Genomic DNA, 12,682 nt, shown 5'->3' with positions numbered 1-12,682 from the left:
AAGAAAACAATGAAATCTTGAAGGTACAAATAAGTTTTATCTTAAAATGATCCAGTTTAAAGCAAAAAAGTGCTGAAGTATATTTAGTTACATTAAAAATTTGATTGCATTCATTTTTGCAATAGGTAATAGTAGAACAAATACAAAGCATATGTGAATGCTGCAGTAATGATTGTTCTCCAACTAAAAGCAAAACATAAATGCTGAAATACTAAAAACGGGATCAAATGTTTGGCAAAGCAAAAGGAAAATCTTTACTGAACTGAATTCCTACTACAGAGAGCAATGAATACAGTTCAGTAACTATAATAGACACAGATATTTGTGTTTATCCCAAAATTAAAGATGTGAAAAGGCAATATTAATTTGAAAATATTGTCCTCCATCTTGAATTGAAAACACAGAATTTCTGAAAGATGAACTACATTGCTATAACAGATAGTTCAGAGGGGCACTAGCAGTCCAGCCGAGATAAGAGAATGTTGGCTCCAAAGCTTATTTGAAAATAAAAGCTGAAATCTTCACGTTGTCCACCTCTGATATAGTTCTTTTCATAATGGAAGTTCCCATATTCATACCATGTAATGCTTAGAAGTTAATTAAAAAGTGCTGTTTAAGCTGCTTTGAATCTTCTGTCAAGTTTTCCATGGCTTGATGTTGTCTTACAATAAATTACCCATTTTGTATCTTACATCTAATCCATGCCATTTTCTTGGAATTCAAAAAACCTCATTTTATTGCCCCCACCACACACCATCCTCCAAAAACAAAAGTCACATAATATTTTCAAGCATTGTTCAAAAATAAAGCATTTTTGCAACCAATTCTTGCTATGAAACAATATGCACACAAAATGTATTTCTTAAATCCCATAAAATCCTCCAACATGAGGGCAAAATGATAGTGTTTAAAAAGTGGCTGCAGACTGCAACATTGTCATTCAAAGCTGTTTTTTTTTTTTTGTCCATTTCAGTTCAAAATACTAAAACATTTAATCACTAAAGCATTAAAAAGAATTTACACTCTATTTATTTTGATCAGCTTACCTCTTCAGAAATATATATACCCCAAAAATGTGCATACATTAGCAGCTATAAACATTACATGGCATACACAACTATGTCAGCTTATATGAAAACGTACAAAATGTGAATGTATTCAAAAAACTATTCTGCAGTTACTATCTTAAAGCAAGACATAAAATCATTATGAAGTCTTGTAAGCATAACACTGTTTCAAACAGAAATAATATATAACACTTTCTGGTAAATTACAGCCGCAAAAAACAAGAGGCATCCTTTTTTTAAGCAGACTTTCACCACTATAGCAGCTGTTCAGCCCTGAATTCCTCTCACGCCTGCTTTATATTTTCCAGTAGGGCTTATTTTCTGACTCTGATAACGATTCTTGATTTGTATACATGTCCGTTCAAAGTGGTCACGTAAGCATCAAAATTTTGTCATTGATTGGTTCCTACGAGATATAAATAGTAGTTCATATACAACTTTTATTTTCTTAACCGTATATTCATTTAAGCATAACATATTATCAAGGCATATCGCCACCACTTTTTATATATTTAAAATGCCTATTTAGTTCTACTTAATTTTACAGGATACACTGGAACAGGCCCTCCATGTCTTTGTTAAGCAGTTAAATGTATCTTTATGGTTTCAGTGTTGTTACCACAAACATCCAACTGGTTGATATAAACATAAAAAAGACATCTATTGTACTGAAGTGAACTGAAGATCGCCAAATTCCTTAACTTGTGCTCTCAATCACTTACCATATGTGGCAGCTGGATATTAGCTAGACTATGAAGTAAAGACTGGCTTAAATTGGCCAATTCATGAAGAAGAGACTCATTTTGCTGTTCAATTACTTTGTTCTCCTCTTCTATCGTCTTCAGGTTGCTCTCCATTGTGGTAATCTAAAATGGACAAATTTGTGTACAATGTAATATAAGGCAAGCTGTTATTAAGCATGTGCTCATCAAAGGGAGTGATAACAGATATACCAGAGAAAGGAGAGAAAAATTTTAAGATTATTCATTGAAACTAAAAATGGCTTGCTTGAGTCTACAATTCTTATAATTGTAAAAGGTTTCTAGTTCCAACTGTAAGTTGTTTAATGGCTTGTCTTTTTAATATGGCAATAATGAATGGACTTGGATTTAGTTCCACTGTTTTAGAGCTTTTTTTTTTTTTTTTTTTTTTAATTGAAAGACATTACAAAGGACCTTAGTTCTGCACATTCCTCCATGTGGTTTAACACTTCCACTCCTAGCAGCCTACCATGCTCCTAGTCAATGGGACATTCTGCAGTAAGTCATTTATTTCCTATATTTTTTGCAACACATATATTGCTAGTTAAACATGCACTCCTTGCTGCCAGCGTTCAGCTCTTTGTAATTATATTTTGATTCTGTGCAAATTCATAGGGTTGCTTTTGAAAGCTGAACAATGCACAATATTTCAATGTATATAAAAATTCTGAATGTGTTTTAATAAATACAACTTGCAAAACTGAAGAAAATTTGCACACAGTGAAGTGAGTGGATTTTTGGAGCACGTCCACTTGTATAGTTGAATACAACTGAGAGTATGTGCTGCTGGTGTTCCCAGGTGACCAGCCACAAAATATCTCCAGTCTTGTGTGGTGCTGGGCTTGAGCATTGCAGAGGCAACTTGCCAAGCTCATGCAGAGCAGTACTAAGAAAGCTATAAGGATTTCAGATGAGCATTCGATTATGTTCAACCCATCAAGAGCACATGAAGAGCTCACTCGTACCTGTTAACACTTTTCTTTAGAGATTTGTCCTTACTTTCCACACTGGATGACAACTGTTAACAGTTATTACAAACTATGCAGTGTGTGCTTGTGTGTGTAGGTTAAAATAAGCATTGACAAGAGGGCAGAAAAAGAAGACAGAGAAGTGGAAAAAATGCTAAAGAACACAAGGTTTTAAATTCCCAAAATAAGCTTAATCCATTTCTACTTTGGCATAGAGAGCGAACAGTGGAAAGAATCAATAGAATTTAAACACTGAGTTAAAGTTTGTGTTTGTGCAGTAGTAGCAGGCAGAAGGGGAAAAGGTTATGTGAATATTAACTTGACCAGGTTCACTAAATTTTGGCAATTTCTGTCATAATCCTGTCATAATCAGGTTGTTAGATGCCTCGAGTTTTATTGTAGATCCAGAGTTTTACTCTGCTTATGGAATATAACACATTGATTGACAGACATAACTTTGACAAGAGATGTGGCAACATAATCTTTAAGTAGCTCTGACTTTGACTACAGTTGTATATTAGCAATTAATCCAACCTGTCAGTACTGCAGGGGCTTGATCTGTCATAATTAATTGATGTTGAGTTATTTCTACAACATATTATAGTAGACAAAATACTTTTCTTCAGCTTTGGAACTGGAAACACATTCTCCTCTCTTATTTTGCTTTCAGCTTGTGCATGTTAAGAGAGCAACTCTGTATGCAGACACAAAGCATCATTCATAGGTGCTTGTTAGAGTCAGTTGTGCTCTGATATTTACCCTAAAAACTGTTTTTTATATTACAAACCAACACAAAGAGCTTGAGGTCAATGAAGGCCCATTTAAGTATGACATGGTGCTGCTGTCTCATGATAATTTAAGCAGCTAGAAAATCTATAAAAAATTATAGTTGAGCACTGCCACCTGAATAGATTTTTTTTTTTCCATTGGGTTGTGTCATGTCACATGCTGACTATCTGAAAATTATTTGCAGATTTTTCTTCCCCCCAAAAAAAAAAAAAAAAAAAAAATTATGTGCTTCTACCCTCTCACACTTTCAGACTGGAATGTTAAATTTAAAAAAATAAAAATAAAAATACTAGAAGGTATTAATTTAAAAATGCCTTTTTCCAAGTCTTATCAAAAGGGCAGCTGAGAAGAGGAGAGTGTTATGAATGTCCCAACTGAGAAAAAGTCTGCAGCATAAATTCTCACTGTATTTAATATAAAAAAAATTCTATATGGAAGGGAAGTCCCAGGTGTAGGAAAAACTTTCACTGGCATTTACAATCATATGGGATGAAAATACATATGAAATGTAACTTTTGCTAGTTCTGGTGTTCACAGAGTTACCACTATTTTCCCATTGTGTATTTCCCACCTGTGAAGTTTTATTAAAATACAGGCTGTACAATGTTTTGTTCTTTTTTTTAAAAAAAAAAAAAAAAGGTTTATCAGTAAACATTTTATTATACTTATTATAATTTTACTGTTGGAAAAAGAGGGAACTGTTGACTGATCTTCTTAACAGATTGATAACAACTATGATATAACTATGTGTTGGAAATGTAAATTTCTTATCTTAGGAGAGTGCAGTAATTCAAAACTGAAGCCTCTGAATTTTTGTGAAGTTTGACTCAGCTGGGATTTTCTGATGGGCATCAGTAGCTACTTGGGTTAGAACTGGTAAGTATTAGACCAGACTGCCCAGGGTGGCTGGGGAGTCTCTGATGTTGTAGGCAGTAATGAACAGGCAGACAAGCATCTGCCAGAACTGGCTTAGGAAGAGCTACAGAGCAGGGAGGGAAGAAGACAGGTGGATAAAATAACCTTGCAAGGTCTCCTATAGCTCTATTTTCCAGAATTCTAATTATTTTAATGACAGTACGTTTCATTGCCAATCATTTTACCCTTTTCCTTAATCTGTTGCACCAAGGTGTGAAAAACATCCTTTGAACTTGATCAAAGTTCAAGTAAAATCATCAGTTGAGGGTTTTTTGTTTTGTTTTGTTTTTCCAACACTATGCAGTGCCCCAGGTAAGGCCTTATCTGATTTCCTAAGAGTATGCAAAGTCTGAGGTGTGAAAGCTGGAATTGAGATTACTGAAGTACAGTTTCTGTACTCATTTCAGGTCAAAACTTGATGTGAAACTACTAGCTAAATCTATTAAAATTAATGCATATTTCATGTCTGTGATAGTGTTTTCACGGCTTTATTTTTTTTTTAAATTTATATGGACACAAAACAAAAATGCAGAAAGTTATTGAAACTGGAGCATTTACTTCAAATACATTTTAAGTTAGCCAAACTGCTTCAAGTTTTTTAAAATCTCAGCCAAATCAATCTATGTGAATAGCACCTAAAGCACAGCATTAAGCAAAATAAAACAAATGGCAGCTTCCAAGCTGCCAGCTTCAAAACTTGGGACCAAATCCTACCAATATTATATATACTGTTTTCTGCTACTGATTAGTCTTCTTGCTGTACATTCTTGCAGATTTTGTCCTCATTACCCTACAGTTATACTTGTTCATATCAGAAAAATGTGTGAAACACAAGTCAAGTGTTATATAAAGTGCAATATAAATTTGGCTAACACTTAGAAGTCAAAGAAACATAGGCTGAAAGGGAATATCCTGCCCCTGTTTATGAGTATACAAGAGGATGAGGACAATGGACATGGGACTCTTCTCTGCAAGCAGTACACAAAGAAGTAGCATGGAAGAGTCATCTCTGTTTCTATCAGTATCAATGGGCATTCAATGACTATGATCATGGGACTAAAGACTGATAAACAGTGAGAACTGTGGCAAAGCTTACTGTTACTGTCTGTATTCAAATCATGTGTAGACAACAGCACCAGACACTAAGTTGGACAATGGAAAATGTCAGGGAAGGAACTCAATTAGTTTCCTTCTTTTTCCTTTTCCATTCACTGTTAGGACTGGTGAAAAAGGAGAATAAAATGAGGTTTTAGATAGTCTAATGTTAGCTTTTCCTTGTTTTCAATAGATTTATGGGGAACCTAAAAGGATTTAAGCTGGATCTGTGAAACCACTTTTGCTGCCAAGGGCTGTACTTAGTGTACTAAACAATGAAGTGAAACAGGTATTCACTTCCCCATCTAAATTTCCTTTGTAACACAAACCTGACAAAAGCTATATTATTCATCTGGGCTCCTTTGTCTTGCAACTTATGTTAATGAACATAATCTAACCTAACATTTTAACTGCTATTAGAAATCACAGGATCACAGAATTGTAGGGGTTGGAAGGAACCTCAAGAGATCATCGGATCCAACCCCCAAATGTGTATACAGCTTTACCAAGGGGAAATACAATGCTGAACTGGCCACTGTTTTAGACAGTATAATTTGCTAAGGCTTTTTTTTCCTTTTTCCATGGTTGTAACTGATGAGAAAATTGCATAATGGATATTGTTTACTGATTTTATAAATCGCTCACATATAAATATGTGAGGAATACGAAAGGCTACAATATATTTCCCATATTTCTTTTAATCATTTTTTTTTAGAAAAAGCATCTGAATTTAGGGCTTCATAAAACTGTTACCTGAGTTCTGAGTTTAATCATATCAGCTTCCATCTGGGAGTTGGATTCATTTAGTTCCTTGATTTCTTCATCTAACTGTTTAATTTCTTCATCATTTTCTATACCTATGTGATATAAGAATAAAAGGGGTGTTAAAATAAGTAAGCTTTAAATCGTAGTTCAGCAAATTAATTATTTCCATATTTGAAATTAAATTTATTTCAAGTCATAGTACAAAAGAAAAAAATATAAATAAAGCATTCTTCAACCTTGTGTTCTGAAGTTAAAACAATGTGCTTTCCCATTACTTTTAAAAATTGCAATAATTTTCCAAATAGAGTGGTGAAAATGACCAGAGAATCAATGACACCCTTTCTCTTTTTGTATTTTGATTTTAACTTTGAATTAAAAAAGGTACCCGTAGCAACAAATTCTGCTGCACTGTCATATGTAACTTATTTGAAGGATTATGTCCATTTATAGATCTTCTGAAGGAAAAAAAATATCTTAACATGTTCTCTTCATATGACAGTGTTTTCAAAATTATTTGTAACTAATTTAGAAGATTTTTTTTTTCCATAACACTGTGAGATTTTGTTGATGCATTAGGATATTGTGATTTGTCTGTTGGTTTTAATAATTTAATATAATTTTAATAATTTTTGAATCCTGCAACAACGTACGACCACCTATCCACCTTGGTGAATGAGATATGAACTGGAAAATTACAATCATATATTCTACTTAGAAATATTTTAGTGTTTTAGATCTATATAAGCACAACAAACCTGTCTGTCCCACTCCACTGTTGGCTCAGATTTCCACAGCATAAAGCCCAGTTTCAATTCTACTGACAGTGAATTCAGTGTTTTTACTACAAAGATTTACACAAACAGGAAAAAGCCCATACAGTAGTGATAACTTTAGCTTACAAAGAAGTAATATTTAAAAAGGTAATGATTAAAAATTTACCATTACTGGCCCGCTGCTTTATTGTTAACATTTGTTCTCCAGACAGCTTTGCTTTCTTCATTGCTGAAGTAGCTCTGGGGCATCCTGATAAACTGTGAACAGTAAAGAGCCTGTTAATTTTGATAGGTCATTGAAAATATATCTGTAATCCAAAACTGTAATAAAAACAGTATTAGAGGCAGTTTATTGTCACTGCCCAGCACTGAAAGAGTGTGTTAGTCAGAAAAAAAAAGAAAAAAAAAAGAAAAAAAAAAAAGAAAAAAAAAACTTACCAGTAGTGATTTCATGGTTTTATTCTTCCATCCAAATTCTTTTTGTATAGACAGCTAATATAAAAGTCAGATATATCTTGTAAAAGTATAAACTAGGGAACAACAGTCCTATTTTCTAAAGATGCAATGCTCTTATTAAAAAGATGTATTTTAAAAACAGTTACTGTGCAAATACTGTCCCTTGGATTTAAATGCCCACTCTTTGAATTTCCACACATTTTAATTCATGTGTCCAAACAGGTACCTGAATGCTGATAGAAGGGGACATGAGCTACCGGTTGCATCCAAATAACTAACCCTTATAAGCTATGCTTCTCTTTGTGAATATCACCTATGGAGCCACATAAATTGCTTCTTGAAAAAGCAGTAACTGCATGTTAGTTTTTCTGTTGAACCCAAAGAAAAGTCATTCCCAAATTCAAAGATAAGAGTATATGCAAAGTTTCTGCATCATTTAATTGGCTTCATTTTTGTATCATCTTATTTAATGAATTTCCTCTTATTTTTCCTTACTCTTTTTCAGGAGTTAGGATCATTAGGCATTGTAACAACTGCATTAGTTTACTCTTATTTTGATCCTCAGCCTTTTCCTCTCTAAAGGTCTTAACAGCTAGGTAAACCCTCAAAATAAACCCCAAAACAGCCCATAAGTCCGGTATTCCTACTCCACACAGAGCAACATGAAACCTGGATGCCTGAATTGCACATACCTGAAATTACAGAATAATGAAAGAAAAAGTATAGTCACAAGTATTAGAAATTTACTGTGACATTCAGTGTGCTTATATCCAACCTTTAGTGCCCAAACCCCATCTTATTCCCAGGGTCCAGTCAGACACACCTAGCTTGCAGGACTGCCTAACCTTCCCAGCTTGTCTGAAAGGCTACCTCTACTAGTACATATACTCCAGGCTCTTCAGATTATGCTCTCGTGCTGTGGCCCCAGGCATAATGCCTTATATTTACACTATTAAGTTTTCTTACTTTTCAAAAACAGAGCCGTCACATTCCAGCTACCTAGTATCAGCAGTCTCTGGCCTGTGCTATCACCTTTGGAAAGCTATCTGTTGGAAGGGTAGGATATATCACCTATGCCTCTGCTGCAATTCAAGCATATTGGCACTAGGTGTCTTCTGCCGAAACTTGAAAAGGAAAGAGCTGGGTCCTGCAGGAACTGAGGGAGAGTTGCTTTACATAGATTTCCTCCCCCTCCTACAGGCACTGTGCACCCAGATGAGACATGGGCTAGTGAGGGGAAAGGCAGAAGGTCTGCTAGAGAGGATGCAGAAGGCTTCTGGATCCTGCAGCTAAACTGATTGTGTTCTTCCCTCAGTGATCTAATAGGCACAGATGGAGGATGACTTTGACTAAAATGTATTCTTTCCATGATACCGTGTCCCCAAATACCTAACTAGAGCCTCATTTGACCTTTTCGCCCTTTACACACATGGCTTTAACATGTGCATCATTGCAGTGCTATGAGTACTTTTAGTTTATGTTCTTGTCTTTAGAAGAGGTCACGTATGAACAGAAGCTCCTGACTTTTCCTGTAGCTTTGCTTAATTTAAGAGAACAGTCTATACTCCCAGAGGTACCAGATTCAACACATGGGAAGATACCAAAGTCAGACCATGCCATCAACTTCCTCTGCAGGTCTTTATTAGCAAATCTGTCTCTCCACTAGTTGGATATGGTAATGTAAGTGGATTAGTTCACTTTCCAGGCACTTAGAATTTCAATGAAAAATATACTTTAGTATATTTCACTTGGCTACATTCCTCAGAAATAGATAAAACAAGATAGCTATATGCATCCTCTTTGTTCAGCTCTGTTGTTAAGTTACCTAAAAACTTCAAATCATTCAAAAAGTTAGGACTTTGGGGAGTTTCTACTCTACAAGGACATTCTACCTCTTCCTTTCTATCTTCTTGACTATGCTTACTTGTCCTAGAGGTTTTCTTTTTTTTTTTTTTTTTTTTTTTTTTTTTTTTTTTTTTTTTTAGTTGAAAACAACCAAAAGAGGACAGGACATATGGAAAGATAAGAAGAGAAAAAGGGCTAAGTCAGCATTACACCAGAAGCAGACTGTTGTACAAAAGCTGAACCTCACTATGTGGGAAATTAACCAAAAAGCTTCAGCTGAGATTCCTGTGAGATCGGGAGTAGCTCCAGATTTCTAGGAGACTACTAGGCTACTGGGGACAGAAGAAGACAGAAGACTACTTCTGGAGACAGAAAAAGAGCAGGTATGATTTTATTTGTCTCAAATATTTTGAGACAAGATTTTACTTGTACAAAAGAGTAGAAGTGAATTCCATTTCAGCACTTCAAGAGTATACTGGTTTATATAAAACCAATATACTGGTTTTTACTGGTTTTAGAGTAATTTTCTTAGTAATTTTCCTAGTAGCTCACATGATTCCATGTTTGGATGTGTGATGAAAAAGTGGTGATAACACATGGATGTTTCAGTTGTTGCAGAGCAGTGCTCACACAGAGCCAAGGACTTTTCTGCTCCTTGTGCTGCCCTGCCAGCGAGGAGGACGGGAGTGCACCAGGAGCTGTGAGGGGACACAGCCAGGACAGCTGGCCCAGGCTGACCAAAGGGATGTCCCACACCATGTGGCATCATGCTCAGCAATAAAACTGGGGGAAAGAAGAAAAAAGGGGGGAAGTTGGGAGTGATGGTGTTTGTCTTCCCAAGTAACCACTGTACATGATGAGCCCTGCTTTACTAAAAAGGGTTGAACATCTGCCTGCCAAAGTGAAGTACTGAATGAATTCCTTATTTTGCTTTGCTTGTGCACACACCTTTTACTTTACTTATCAAGTTGTCTGTCTCAGCCCATGAGTTTTCTCGCTTTACCTTTCTGATTCTCTTCCGCATCCCATTGGGCAAGGAGTGAGCAAGTGACAGTGTGGGACTTACCTGCCGATTGGCATTAAAACACAACAAAGAGTTAAGGAAAATGCTGTAAGAATCTCAAAAAAAAAAAAAAAAAAAAAAAAGACAAACATGCTAGCTAGTAGTTTTGATAAGGATAATATCAAGTTTAAATTCTTTATAGTTGATGCCTGTGTCATAGGCTTTCTATTACAAGTGAAATTAGTATGAAATCCTGGTTTGGTTTATTTTTTATTTTTTAATAAAACTTATACTGACTTTTAAACAAATATGGAAGTCTTCTGCTTGTTCACTCTAGTAAAGAACTTGTAAAATTAATCACAGTTATCTCCCTTGCTGCTGCCATTATTCTCATACACATGAGAAATCATGCAGAAGAACGCATAAACGTAGTTGAGCTTTCTTTTCGTAATAAAAAAAAAAAAAAAAGGCTTTCTACTGACATTGCTGAGGGTATGTCTGTAATAAACAGTATAAACATACTAACACATCATTTATCTCTGTCAGATTGTGCCATAGGGCTTGAAGCTACAGCATTTTAGGTGTAGCTGTGAGACGCACCAATACCCAGCTCTTTCTTCCCTCTGAATTTCTGATTCAGCAGAAGCTGTGAGCTGCTGCTGCCACAGAGACAAGTCACCAACAGCCAGCTGGTCATTAGCACCATGTCTTCTTAAGATGCCATGCCTTTTGGTTCTCACTGAATTTCTACTGTCAGGCTTAATCTCTAACTTGAGAAAAAAAAAAAAAAGAAAAAAAAAAAGAAAAAGTGCAGTCTGACATATCATCCTTGCAAGCCAGTCTCTGCAATAATTTATAAAATACTGTGATAAAACTGTGAAAACAGGCCCAGTCAGCATGGGTTCATGAAAGGCAAGTCCTGCCTGACCAACCTCATCTCCTATGACCAGGTAATCTGCCTAGTGGATGGGGGAAAGGCTGTTGATATAGTCTACCTAGACTTCAGCAAAGCCTTTGACAGGGTCTCCCACAGCATTCTCTTGGAGAAGCTGCCAGCCCATGGCTTGGACAAGTACACTCTTTGCTGGGTTAAAAACTGAGTGGACAGCCAGGCCCAGAGAGTGGTGGTGAACGGAGTGAAATCCAGCTGGCGACCGGTCACCAGTGGTGTTCCCCAGGGGTTGGTGTTGGGGCCTATCCTCTTTAATATCTTTGTTGATGATTTAGACGATGGAATTGAGTGCACCCTTAGTAAGTTTGCAGATGACACCAATTTGGGGAGAAGTGTTGATCTGCTGGAGGGTAGGAAGGCCCTGCGGAGGGACCTGAACAGGTTGGATCAATGGGCAGAGGCCAATGGGATGAGGTTCAACATGGCTAAGTGCTGGACCCTGCACTTTGGTCACAACAACCCCATGCAATGCTACAGGCTTGAGGCAGACTGGCTGGAAAGCTGTGCAGAGGAAAAGGATCTGCGGGTGTTGGTCGATGCTCGCCTGAACATGAGCCAGCAGTGTGCCCAAGTGGCCAAGAAGGCCAACGACATTCTGGCTTGTATTAGGAATAGTGTAGCCAGCAGAACCAGGGAGGTGATCGTTCCCCTGTACTCAGCTCTGGTGAGGCTGCACCTCAAGTACTGTGTTCATCTTTGGGCCCCTCAGTCAGGAAGGCCATCGAGGCCCTGGAGCGTGTCCAGAGAGGCTACAAAGCTGGTGAAGACCTGGAACACAGTCCTATGAGGTGGCTGAGGGAACTGGGCTTGTTTAGTCTGAAGAAGAGGGCTCAGGGAGACCTTAATTGCTCTCTACAACTACCTGAAAGGAAGTTGTGGGGAGCTGGGGGTCAGCCTCTTCTCACAGGTAACTAGTGATAGGACTAGAGGGAATGGCTTCAAATCGCGCCAAGGGAGGTTTAGGTTAGAAATTAGGAGATATTCTTTCTCAGAAAGAATAGTCAGGCATTGTAACGGGTTGCCGAGGGAAGTGGTGGCATCACTGTCCCTGGGGGTGTTCAAGGAAAGGTTGGACGTGGTGCTTACGGACATGGTTTAGTGGGTGACATTGGTGGTAGGGTGAAGGTTGGACCAGATGATCTCAGAGATATTTTCCAACCTTAATGATTCTGTGACTCTATGAAACCCAGTCATCTGCAAGTTAAGCAGAAGGACTTATATGCACAAATTAGGATAAAGTATATATGTATGCACCACAAATATATATACATATATATGGTGATCACATTTGTT

The 12,682-nt window shown here is 36.8% G+C and overlaps 1 protein-coding gene across 1 annotated transcript in view; it reads right to left on the bottom strand.

Moving 5' to 3' along the window:
• The window catches only part of MYT1L (myelin transcription factor 1 like), a 319,918-nt gene that overhangs the window by 935 nt on the left and 306,301 nt on the right, over window positions 1-12,682 (bottom strand). Inside the window, 6 exon segments of the mRNA XM_040552858.1 lie at window positions 1-1,380; window positions 1,383-1,428; window positions 1,430-1,473; window positions 1,786-1,933; window positions 6,349-6,452; window positions 7,300-7,391. The exon segment at window positions 1-1,380 is cut by the window's left edge and continues 935 nt beyond it. Coding sequence (XP_040408792.1) covers window positions 1,352-1,380; window positions 1,383-1,428; window positions 1,430-1,473; window positions 1,786-1,933; window positions 6,349-6,452; window positions 7,300-7,391 — 463 coding nt within the window. The 3' untranslated portion in view covers window positions 1-1,351.

This window comes from Cygnus olor, chromosome 3 (genome assembly GCF_009769625.2).
Source record: "Cygnus olor isolate bCygOlo1 chromosome 3, bCygOlo1.pri.v2, whole genome shotgun sequence".
Taxonomy (NCBI): domain Eukaryota; kingdom Metazoa; phylum Chordata; class Aves; order Anseriformes; family Anatidae; genus Cygnus; species Cygnus olor.
Note: the sequence above shows the minus strand (reverse complement) of the source record. Positions and strands in the feature narration are given on the sequence as shown.